This window comes from Pristiophorus japonicus, chromosome 7 (assembly GCF_044704955.1).
Source record: "Pristiophorus japonicus isolate sPriJap1 chromosome 7, sPriJap1.hap1, whole genome shotgun sequence".
Lineage (NCBI taxonomy): Eukaryota > Metazoa > Chordata > Chondrichthyes > Pristiophoridae > Pristiophorus > Pristiophorus japonicus.
In genome coordinates, this window is record NC_091983.1 from 160,120,189 (window position 1) to 160,133,114 (window position 12,926).

At 44.8% G+C, this 12,926-nt stretch overlaps 1 protein-coding gene and 1 pseudogene across 1 annotated transcript in view; both read left to right on the top strand.

Moving 5' to 3' along the window:
* Window positions 1–245: 245 nt before the first annotated feature.
* Window positions 246–12,926, top strand: part of LOC139266649 (interleukin-20 receptor subunit alpha-like) — a 90,970-nt gene continuing 78,289 nt past the window's right edge. Inside the window, exon 1 of the mRNA XM_070884236.1 lies at window positions 246–381. Within this exon, the coding sequence (XP_070740337.1) occupies window positions 246–381 (136 nt within the window). The remainder of the gene's footprint in view (window positions 382–12,926) is intronic.
* On the top strand, window positions 350–529 carry LOC139267675 (U2 spliceosomal RNA; annotated as a pseudogene).

A 12,926-nucleotide genomic window follows, 5' to 3' on the forward strand; every position in this document is an offset into this window, starting at 1 on the left:
TGCTGGGGGACAAAGGGTACGACCTCACCAACTGGCTCATGACGCCTCTACGCATAACCCGGACGGAAGCCGACTGGGAATACAACATGTTGCACATTGCGACGCGAAGCTTAATAGGGAGGATCATTGGCATCTTAAAACAGCGTTTCCTTTGCCTGGACCATTCCGGAGGCTACGTGCAATACTCCCCGGAGATTGTTGGGAAGGTCACTGATGCGTGCTGCATGCTGCACAACTTAGCCATCATGAGGCAGCAGCAGCTGGTAGTAGAAGACGCACCTGAGGTGGGAGTGGCTGATAATAAGGGAAAAGATGCAGATGACGAGGAGGAGGATAACGACGAGGAAGCCATGCTTCTCGGCCTTTTGGCTAAGATCAAGTGTAGTATCTGTTCTTATCAGTTTAATATCCCCTATGAGGACCAAATATTAAATTGTTTTTTGGAACAGGGAGATGGAACAGGGGTTTGCTCCGTCCACTCCACGCACCGACCTGGTATTGCAGTGTTTCCAGGAACGGTGCAGCTTCCCCTCTCGGCCTTTTGGCTAAGATCAAGTGTAAATAGCGCAAAGTGATCTTTGGCGCTGGAGTTGATCTGACAAGAATGAACAAAAACAAAAAAAAAAAGACGAGGAAGCCAAGCATCTACCTGAACTCGGAGCACGACGGCGGAGGAAGGCAGGCTGTCATGCCTTTAATGATTGCTCGAGCTTTACGCCAGCAGCTCATCCGTGAACGCTTTGCTGCCTGAAGGCTCAGCGGCAACTATTCCAAATGGACCATGTTTACTGCTTGGACCTGTTCCGTAATGTTGTGATGTGTTAATGGAACAAATAATGGAAATGATTCTTCTTTACTTCAAAAAGTTGTGTTAATAATGGAACAAATAATGGAAATGATTCAGTTATAATTTAAAATATATTTTATTCAAAAGTTTAGCAAACATTTGTTTGTACTTAACTTAACTTTAATAAAAATATTTTTGTATCAAGCTTTAAATTTTTCAGTTTACAAACTTTAACATGACTTACAAACGCTAAGATCGCTTACAAACTTCAAGATCACGAACAAACTCTAAGATCACTTAAAAACTTTAGGATTACATACAAACTTTTAAACTTGTAAATTTACATAACTTACAAAAACCTTTTAATTTCAGAACAGTTACAACAGTAATAATAATATCAACAACAACAGCAGCAGCAAAGAAAGGCTGCACCCATCTCTCCTCCATCATATTCTAAGACTGCCTGCTGCGCTTGGTCTTGTTGACTCCATCCCTGCCCGCGGGCGGTGGCACAGCATTTCTCGGGTTGGTACCAAGCTTATTCTTTCAAACATCTCAGGTAATGCGCACTTCTTGATGGAAGGGGGCGGGGGGGCGGGGGGGCAGGGGCGGGGGCGGGGGCAGCCGGTAATGTGGAAGGAGGAAGCTGATCTAGGGATTGGAGTGGGAGTGGCAGTCGATTCTGTCAATGGGTGCGGGGGTCTGGGCATGTTCCCTTATTGCAGCAGCTAACTCCAACATTCCCTCCCTCATGTTCGCCGACAGTGTCTCAGCTATCTGTGACATGCCCTCCCTCATGTTGAGCAACAGTGTGTCAACTACCTGCAACATTCCCTCCCTCATGGTCACTGACAGTGTTCGCATTTCTTGTGAAAGATTGTTACTTCTCCCGATAGTCCCCATACCTCATCACCCACCCCACTGATGGTGTCCAGGAGTGATCGCGTAAGTTCAATGCCCTCCGCACACATTGTCATCATCTGAAACATATCTATTAGGTCCTGCACCTCAGGAGAGCGCTGTCAAGCTCTCCTTCCCCTCCTCACCCTGGGTGTGCCTTGCTGCATCCCACTGGAACCCGCAACCTCGGACGGTGGGGCCTTGGGTGTGCCTCACTGCACCCTACTGGAATCCCCAGCCTCGGACTGTGGGAAACCATGGAATGTCCCAGCAACACTCGTACCACTGAAGAAAGGGGGCTGGCACCTCAATGGGCGGCACCTGAACCTCCTTCAGAGTGAGTACAACAGTGTGGGCTTCATCCATCACCTCCCATTCCCCCTCCCCTTCACCCCCATGCTCTGGTCTGGAAGGTGGGATTGGAAGATGTTCTCCTCTTCAGGCTCGTTCGCATCTGAATCTTCTTCTGCATCATCAGGTTTGGCCTCAAGTTCTACAAAATATAACAGAACAGACAAATGGTTAGCAGCAGAGGAGAGGGCTGGGTGAGTGGCATGAGTAGGCTCACACAGTGCAGGCAGCAGGCTCATTTGAAGGACCACGATGAATGATAGCACATTGCATCAACCGAAGCGTAGCTGATGGAGACATCCCCATGAACCGAAGCCTGGCTAGCCCACGCAGTACTTAACATTTAGTAAAGCCAGACTGTGGAATTTGCAGGACTTACCCTCTCCCTCGAGTGTGGGCCCAGCTTGTACCGTGCTAGTTACTTTTCTCCAGGCAGGACCCATCAAAGCAGTGACCTTGTCTTCCAAGGGTGTCAATGGGTGCAGATTTGCTTGGGCCTCCTCCTGTTCGAGTTCTTTCTCGTTTGTTGTGTGCCACCTTCCTCTGCAAAGATGAAAATATCACTTTTTAGAGAGGGTGTCTTTCTGCTGGGTGGGACATATACAGATGGTCACATTTACAATTGCAATTCCATTGAATAAACGAAAATATTACTTACACTAACGGCTGCCACTTCTTGTTGCACTGGCCTCCAGACCTCGGGATCTTCAGTAATCTTCTGCAAGTTGGTTCCAGCGTTTCTTTATTTCTTTTGATGAAACTTTTATGTGACCTCTGCTGGTATCCAGCTCGTGCCACCTGGTCTCAATTACAGTAACCAGTGCCCCCACTTCATCCTGTAAGAAATTCTTGGTCCTTGAGTCACGTTGCATATTGTATTGCAGCTCCGATTTTTCCAATGACAATTAAAGTTCTCACACACAACTGATGCTTTAAAAATGACCGAATACAGACTGGGAGCTGTACTGGGCATGCACGCCCATAGCAATTACGTCAAAAATGTCCTTTTTATTCCGTGCATGCGCAGAAAGGGGGGCATCGTTTTTTCAGCGCAGACATTAGACTCCACCCCCCAAAGCTACAGGACAGACTGCGTGGCGCCAATTTCAAAAAATAGAACGGGGAAACTTGCTACTTTTTTTTTGGAGTAGTTGGGGCCAAAAAAAAATGGAATAACTCTGGCAATATGCCAAAAAACAGCATTGGGGAAAATTGAGCCCCATGTTCCTATGATTAGATTCACCTGTCCTTTTTAAAAGTATATGTGACACCAATGTTTGTATTCTGCTATGAGTTTTCTAAAGTCTTCAGATCTACTAGCAAATGGATAATATCTATCAGGTTCTGTGCATTTTATTACAGAACCTGTAAAGAAAGCTGAACATTTCTCAGTACACAAAGGAATAATTGTGAAGAGATCACAGAGAAGACATATGTAGTAGAAAGAAATGAAAACAAACTCAACTCTAGTTCCTATTTGCACAGGACAGGTATGTTTGGTCTGCTGAAATGACTTTTGTTCTGCATGCGTGTGAGGAACAGGAAACAAAAGAACATAAAATTCTAACAGCAGTTTTTTCGTGGTTAACATGAGACATCGAATAAAATGCAATCATTCATGTTATTTTGTTTTGAATAACAATCTGAGGAACTCTATAAAGGAACACTCCAGAGCTTGCTATTATTAAAAGTTATATAATGGAGCTGCAAGACTTCCAGTACCCTTTGATACTTGAATTTTCTGTCGAAATCAATGCGACTTGTTTTAGCCTTTCTATAATAGGGGCTTTTTGGCAATTTAACCACATATACACAAAGGTTATCAGACAGCAATTATATTCAGGAAATCCTTATTCCTACAACAATATTTTAATAACATTTTTAGTTGTTTCCCTGGATGTTCAAAACTCAGTTAACAATAGCCGACTACAAAATTCTATAATTAATTGATGTAAGTAATGAGTTTTTACCACAATCAAATAACTAAAGTGAACAACTTCTAATAATACAAGTTTGTTACCATTAACCTTTTAAACTTTATGAATAATGGATAAGAACATAAGAACATAAGAATTATGAGCAGGAGTAGGCCATATGGCCCCTCAAGTCTGCTCCGCCATTCAATAAGATCATGACTAATCTTCGACCTCAACTCCACTTTCCCGCCCTATCCTCATATCTCTTAATTCCTCTGGAGTCCAAAAATCGAACTATCTCAGCCTTGAATATACTCAAAGACTCAGCATCCATAACCGTTTGGGGTAGAGAATTCCAAAGAGGCACAACCCTCTGAGTGAAGAAATTCCTCCTCATCTCAGTCTTAAAAGGACAATCCCTTATCCTGAGACTATGCTCCCTAGTTATAGACTCTCCAGCGAGGAGAAAGAATCTCTCAGCATCTACCCTGTTAATCCCCCTCAGAATCTTATATGTTTCAATGAGATGACCTCTCATTCTTCTAAACTCCAGAAAGTATAGGCCCAATCGACTCAATCTCTCCTCATAGGGCAACCCTCTTACCCAAGGGATTAATCTAGTGAACCTTTGTTGCACCGCCTCCAAGGCAAGTATAACCTTCCCTAAATAAGGACACCAAAACTGTGCATGGTACTCCAGGTGTGGTTACATCAGAGCACTGTACAATTGTAGCAAGACTTCCTTACTCTTGTACTCCAAACCTCTAGCAATAAAGGCCAACATGCCATTTACCTTCCAAATTGTTTGAGTACTATATGCTAACTCTCTGTCTTTCCTGTACAAGGACACCCAAATCTCTCTAACCACCATTTAACAGTATCACACCATTTAAAAAGTATTTTGTTTTTCTACTATTCCTACCAAAGTGAATAACCTCACATTTCCCCACCTTACTGCTCACTTACTTAACCTGTTGCCTCCTCCACAAATCTTACTTTGCCAGCTAGCTTTTGTATCATCAGCAAACTTGGATACATTGCACTCAGTCCCGTCATCTAAGTCATTAATATAGACTGTAAATAGCTGAGGCCCCAGCATTGATCCTTGTAGCACCCCACTAGTTACAGTTTGTCTGAAAATGGCCCATTTATCCATCCTCTCCGTGTGCTGTCCGTTAACTAATCCTTTATCTATGCTAATACCTTACCCCCAACCTCATGTGCCCTTATCTTGCTTAACAACCTTTTATGTGGCACCTAATTGGATATCCAAGTATACTACACCCATTGGTTCCCCTTTATCTACCCTGCTCATTACATTCACAAAAAACTCTAAGGGGCCGAAATTGATGCACTCACTGTCCACTGCCGCCCACTGCCACCGACATTCCTCTGGCCAAACTGCCCAGTGCCACTTTTGACGTGGCCTGAAGCGGGCGGGAGGGGAGAACCGCTGGGAAGCGCCCACCGATGTCAGCGGACGGCCGATGCGCGTAAGTAGACTCCCGCATGCCGAGATGCCATATTCATGCAGGCGGGAGTCAGCTGGAGTCGGCGGCAGGTGGCGGTGGACCACTGCGTGGAGACTGCTCTTTCTTCAATGGTAAGTCTGAAGGTGGGGGAAAACAGGTTAGTGACGTTTTTTACATTTATTTCTTTACAGGGACTTACCTGTATGGGGTTCCCTGAAGGTCATCAGATGTTTTTTTGTGATGTTGTTTATTTTTAGGTGTTCGACCCTCCGTGGGCTCGACTCCATCCTCGGCGGCACTTGGGAAGCAAGCACATTTGCCGCCGAGAATAAGTACTTCCGCCGGCTCCCGCCCAGATAGGCAGCATACATCGCTGTTTTGCCGCCCACCGACCTTCGAGGGACCTTGCTGATGAAAACCCCGCCCAAAAAACCGTCAGGGATCTCGGCGGCTATCGGCAATCCTTTGGGTGGCACTTGGGCGGGAGGGAGCCTTCACCAAATTCGGGCCCTAAGAATTTAGAATTTTGTCAAACACGATTCACCTTTCATAAAACCATGTTGATTCTACCTAATCATATTATGATTTTCTAAGTACCCTGTTACCACTTCCTTAATAATAGATTCCAGCATTTTCCCGATAACTGATGTCAGGCTAATTGGCCTGTAATTCCCCGTTTTCTCTCTCCCTCCTTTCTTGAGTAGCGGGGTAACATTTGATACCTTCCAATCCGCTGGGACCTTTCTAGAATCTAGGGAATTTTGGAAGATCACAACCGATGTATCCACTATCTCTGCAGCCACCTCTTTTAGAACCTTAGGATTTGTCGGCTTTTAGTCTCATTAGTTCTTCAAGTTCTTTTTCTCCACTGATATTATTTTAACTTCCTCACTCTTATTAGCCCCTTGGTTCCCCACTATTTTTGGTACGCTTTTTTGTGTTTTCTACTGTGAAGACATACAAAATATTTGTTTAAAGCCTCTGACATTTCTGCCGAAGGGTCAGCGACCTGAAACAGCGATCTGTTTTTCTCTCCACAGATGCTGCCTGACCCGCTGAGATTTCCAGTATTTTCTGTTTTTATTTCAGGTTCCAGCTTCCGCAGTGTTTTGCTTTTCCCATGGAGTTTTTATTTTTCAATGGAATGTATATTGGTTGAGAAGATACCTAAGGGTGTCTTCTAACTTGTGCAATTGCAGCTGTTTTTGGTGCATTAATAGTGTTTTTTGCCAATACATCCTGCTAATTTACTATTCAACTGGTTTTTAATCAAGTAAAAAGATACAATTATGAAAGGTAATCCATAAGAAGTCACTTGGCCTTTCAAAATGATTCCAGAAAGAAGGATAAAAGGGTATGATAATATGTGATGAGGAATGCTACTTGTATGCAGGTGTCAGCCTTGGAACAGCAGTAACACTCTTGCCACTGAGTTTGAAGGTTGTGGGTTTATTCACCACTCTCCCTCCTGGAAGATTTTACCTTTATTTGGCGGCTGCTGTTTCGGTCACCGTGGTTACTAAAAAATCCTGAGTGGAGCAGGTTTGATATCTACCCCACTCGTCGCAACTCAACTTCTACGAGGGCACCTAAAGCAGGTGTTAGGCTTCTCATTTGCATATGTAAGTGATCTAATGCCTGTTTTAGAACTGATGAAAGACCATTGACCTGAAACATTAACTCTCTCTCTCCACAGATGCTGCCTGACCTGCTGAGTGTTTGCTGGCATTTTCTCTTTTGTCCCAGTTGCTGAGTTGTGTCACCTGCTGAAATCTTACCTGCAGACAATGTCAACAACAAGCACGGCATTGCCAGTGTCCCAGGAATGAACTTTAATGCCTTCTGCTCCTTCCAAATGATTACAGTGGACATAAGCAACATTAGTCGCTCTTCAGTGCACGGATGCATAAAGGAGGCAAACATCTACATCGCTTGTCCCATAGAAAGCCAGCAGCAAGACAAGATGGTCCTGATTAAAAGAGGAGGCTTATAATGTGCAATTCTTCCATAATGCAAGATTCAAGCCATTAATGATGGCAACCATGTGATGGTCCAAACCCCATACACATGATGCCATGGCTTTCGTCAACTGCAAAAACATCCTCTGCACCAAAGCCCAGGTAGTAAGTGACCAGCATCTTCAACTCTGGTTCATGGAACGTATGCGACAACCAGGAATATCAGCTTAGTGCAGAAACTAGGCCCATGCAGCAATCACTATTGAGCATACTATACACACTTTAAAGCAACATTTGTGATGCTTGAGGGGATAAAGAATATCAGGAAAAGGGTGTTACAAGGGCGTTTGGGGTATGCCTCCAACTTAATTCAATCTTATTCCTTCTATAATCTTTCTTACATTTCCGGCTATCACTCGATCTTTCTTTCATCCTCAGCGTCAAGGACCACTTCTATAAGCACTCCCTACAAACCAAAATAGATCATTTTAACTTTCAGCGACAATGTGACTGGGGTGATATCGGATCAATGGAAGTCAATGGAAACCAAAATCGGGAGAGATGTATAACGGGCAGCCAATCCAATATCACCCCATTCACACTATTGCAAAAAGTTAAAATTACCCCCAAAGTCTGACTTTATTTGCACAATTTCTGGTATTGTAGTGTTGCCTAGAGTCAAACAGAAACCACGGTAATCATATTCAGGTTCTTATCCTTTCACATAACAAAACAATAAACACTCCCTCAGACTGTGGTTTAACCTATAGGCCCTGGAACTGGTTGATTAGAATAACAGATAAATAGTAGCAAGAGATAATACAGCAACTTGCATTACTTGTACAGAAGTTTTAACTCTTGCTCCCTTATTAGATACCAAAATAATAAAATATGTAGTAATTCACCAACTCATGTGATCATACTAAATTTGGACTAGTGTAATTCTTTCATATGGGCTTCATAATGGCCATGGATCTCGATCACACCATCTCTACACAAGCTGTGGTACTGCGATACAAGAAGAACTGAGAGAGATGGCCCAAAATGTGTTTGTGCTGGGCATGAAGTTGTCAATCAACCCTGCCCTACCAGGTAACTGGGTTACCCAAATTTAAAGCACAGATTTTCCTCTAAGAAATTTCTCCCCATTTCTGGATGCATAGGAGTTATGCTGGGTCTCTGCCCCAATTGTGTTGCATCCAAACTTCCAATTGCAATTCATTATGTTACTAAGATACATTGTTCTGCAGATCAGGTGACATAATTGGAAGCAACTTTCCTTTGTTTCCACTGGTCACAAATCAGGAGCAGGCCAAGTCTACATAAAGTGAGCATTATGAGTTTGGAGGCTGCATTTTTGAAGACCAAAGAGGAAGTAACATTGCAGATCAAGGCCTGTTAAGCAACGATCTGAGCATCTAGAAGGCAAATACTGGTATATGAACCTCTGCTGTGAGAGGCTGCATTGTAGATGTCCCTGGATGCATCAATGGACATTCTACAGATTAATCGGGCATCGGTGACCTCACACTTCTCTGAATTAAATTCCATTGTATAATCTCCCATGTTCCATATGTGCCTACAATCTGACATTTGATTTGTCATATATATATATATATATATATATACACGCTGGGATTCTCCTCTTCGAGTTGGAGTGCTGGCAGGCTGGGACTTCCACTTGCCTCTCCGAATCCGCCTCAATCCCGATCCATTTCCCGTGATCAGGAGTCATTTGTAATGCATGGCAAAGGAAAGAATCCCAACAATGCTGCAGCAGGGACGGCACTGAAGCACCAGAAAAGGCAGTGAGGAACCTCAAAGGGGGCAGAAGTGTCTCTAAGACACCATCAAGGCTCCCGCTGGAAGTTTCAGCTGAGAGCGAGGCCTAAAGAATGTGCTGGGCCCAAACTGAAGTGAGAGAAGGATGAAAAATGCAATTTTTCCTTACACTGAAATTAACTGGTCTTATTTCTACCAGGCCATTGACACAATTTCTCCAGGGATTCCAGGCACACATATCTTGTTATTGTCCAGGAGGTAAATGGAATGATATTGTCCCTGCCTGTGGCTTCTTTTACATGGAGTTGGTGTCCAGCTTTTAACAGCATATATAAGTATTGCTAGTTAATTCTTTGATCAAAGATGGAGCAGCTTTATTTAATGGGAGCTATCCAGTCACAAGGTCACCCTGGATCTTGCTTATGGTCCTCTAACCGGCTGATCATGAAATAACATGGCTTAGGCTCAGGTCACCTGCTGTACCTCTCCACTGAGAATGGTTGACTTTTGAATCACAATGTGCATCCAAATAGAAAAAATGGGCTTTTACTAACATATTCATTATAGCTAGATCAACATTGAAGTAAACATGCATCTTAGGACTATTAGGCCCCCTATGGGGTAAAATTTCCTTCTCGCCCGGAAAGCAGTCGATGTCCTGGCCAACTGTCATTAACGGCCACCCAAAATTGCCACCGTGCTAAACGAGGTAAATTGTTTTGGAGAGCATGGTGGCAGCGCTAACCTTAGGCGCAAAGCCGTCCTACTGACGTTGCACAAGGTATCCGGGACAAATTTGTAGTCCTGGTGCAGCGTTGCTGCTTCCCCGAGCGTCTGTGTGCGGGTCTGTGAAGCTCGTAATGCATTGTGGGCAGTGAGGATCTCTGAAATTTAAAGGGCCATGCACATTGAAGCAAGGGAAAATAAAATGCACTGATTCAATACATTTTTCAGCCCTTTCTGTCTTTCAACAGATAATCAATATTTAAAAGAAGTTCCCAAATGTCAATATCCAGCACTTAAGGCTGAATTACCTTCCTAAACTCAACAAATGGGAAAACTGCCTCAGCACTACCACAAATGGCTCAGCAATCCAGGGAAGGGGCATCCAGGGTCTCGCATGCAGCACTCCAGCTCTGTGTAGGGGGTCAACACTGCAAGACAGGCCCTCTACCCACAGAGACCAGGAGACCCTCCAGAAAGAATAACTTTGGAGCATATTACATTGGCCATCACTGCCAGTAGTGTTGCCCCCATCACCTGGCTCCAGTGCCCAAAGTAGCATCATGACCTCAGACCACTGGTCAAGGTCAGTGAATGCAAAATTAACCACTAACCTCACACACTGCTCAATGCAGGACCCTCAATCACTCACCTACCAACAATTGGCACCAATGACGAGGCACATCTCCCATTCCTAGCATCACCCCACCTCCTTGGAGGAGATGGTGCAGGCCATTCTTGGCAGGGGTATGGCTGAGGTCTTGGCCAGCGGTGGGGCTGAAAGGATACTAGATGCGGGTATCTTTGTGTGTTATCCTCTTTCTGGAATGCCCCTCGAAGCTTCGTGCCCTACCGTTAGCACAATTCCACCCTTGTGCCTTCCTCATTTCACACACCCAAGAAATGCAGCCTGCCCAGCCAGTGGGACCACAGGCAAATTATTCCATCTCGGATATGCCAACCACAAAGGGGCTGTCTGGGATGCATCCTTCCAGCTGATTGCTCCTCTTTGGCTTCCTCCTCTTCTGCGTCTTCCTCTTCCTTCTGCAAGCGGATGCTGTAAATGTGAAATGACTGCATAAAATGCTGCAAATACTCAGTTGGTCAGGCAGCATGTCGATCTGAGACATTAACGCCACGGATGTAGTGTGAACTGCTGAGTATTCGGGGCAGGTTCTGTCTTCTCAAAGGCATTCACTTACCAGCCGAGCCCTTGCAAGCATCCAGCACTACTCCCAAAACATTTTAAAAACTTTTTCACACCTCTTGTAGCAAGCCACCACTTCAATAAAATTTAAAAAAGCAGTCCAACTCCTTCCATTCAAACTGTGTATGCCCCTTTAACAGCTGTAGATATAGCCCCAGTCAGCATCTGTCAGACTGCTTGCATGCCAGGTTAACCAGGCATGCTTAGGTCTCAGTGCTGACTTGAGTGCTAGGGTCAAAGTTCGCAAAGGCGACGTTAAGTCGATGTTGTATGCCGATGGACGTCATCACGCCGCCATGTTTCTCAGGGCGCTGCCAGGTACCGGCAGCACAAAGAGGGGCAACCAATATGGCGGGCACCACCGGGACCACCTCCAGCTGGTGCAGGAGCGGCGGCTGCTATTCTTTCACGCATTGCTGGCGCTATCAGGTAGCGGTAAGGACATCAATTTCTCACCCTGAAACCTTTATTTTCAACATTGTGTTCTTGGACAGATTTGTGTACACATTTGGAAGTGGCTTCGTTAGTTGCAGTGAATAGTGAGATATAACGGTACCCCACCGCCCCTCCCCGTACTGGTAATGAGTGTAAAAGGAATAGCTTGGGCATTGTAGAGATGCTTTATGGTGTTGGTGTGGGGTGGTGCCCACTTGGCACACCATGTGGCAGCATCAAGTGATGTAAATCTGGCCATGCTGAGCCCATCCCTGGCCTCCCGGGCAGCAATGTGGTCAGGTGCTGATTCCCTGTATCCTGTGCAGCATCAGGTGATTGTGGAGAAGTTTGGTGGTGCTGTTATTGGTGCTGCTGATGTGTCTGGTGCTGCTGGTGTTGGGGATGATCATGGTGAGATTCTGAGGATCAAGGTGAGAGAGTATAAAGGGCACCCATGCTGATGGAATAGATGGCAGGTGAAGTAGAGATGACAGAAGCGATCTGTCAATGATGAGAGAGGTAATGAAGTCAGACTGGATGGAGGTATGTGTCAAGACTTGCAGCATGGTGAATCTGTTGCAGAAATGCAGTAAGGGAGAGTCGGTGGCTGACGGAAGATATCTCTGTCAGGTGAGAGCTTTTACTGTACATTTGAAGCTGTCAACTCAACAACTGATTCAATGGCCACTGAACTCCCGCCTCAGCTTGACAGACATGGTCCATGAGTAGCGTGGACCCTGTGGACGAGCTGTCAAATGCAGAAGTTGGACTTAAATTCATTCTTAAGTGGCTCTAAACAAGCCACTAGTTACCTGAATTTGGTCCCCCACTGTGAACCCACCGCTGCGTGTTGGGTTTGTTCAGCGGTGACAGGCCCGACATTGGGGAAAGGTGTGTGGTGGTGGGTTCACAGCAGGGTCCCAACCCACTGGGGGGGCAAAAAAATACTTTCCCACCCTACCCAACACCGATTGTGCACGCTGCCCCTTTGCAAAATCCAGCCCTTATAAGTTTCTGCGGGTTGGTTTTGAATTTACCCCCCTGTAAGTGCAGGCTGTGTCCTCTGGTTCTACTATGCTGGATAAAATGAAACAGTTTGTCTAAATTATCTAGTTCCTTTAGAATCCTAAAAACAGCAATAATATCACCTCTCTGTCTTCTCTTTTCCTGTAAGATCATGTCCAATTTACAGTATCACTCCTCATAATCCAACCCCTCAATCCACTTAAGCATTCTGCTTGACCTCTTCTGCATCCTCATGATAGCTGCAATAGCCTTCTTATACTGCGGCGATCAAAACTGCAGTATTCTAAATGCACCACACCAATGATTTATAAAATGGTAGGATTGCCCCTCTATTTTGGTTTAATATTGACCTTTTAATAAATCCCAAAA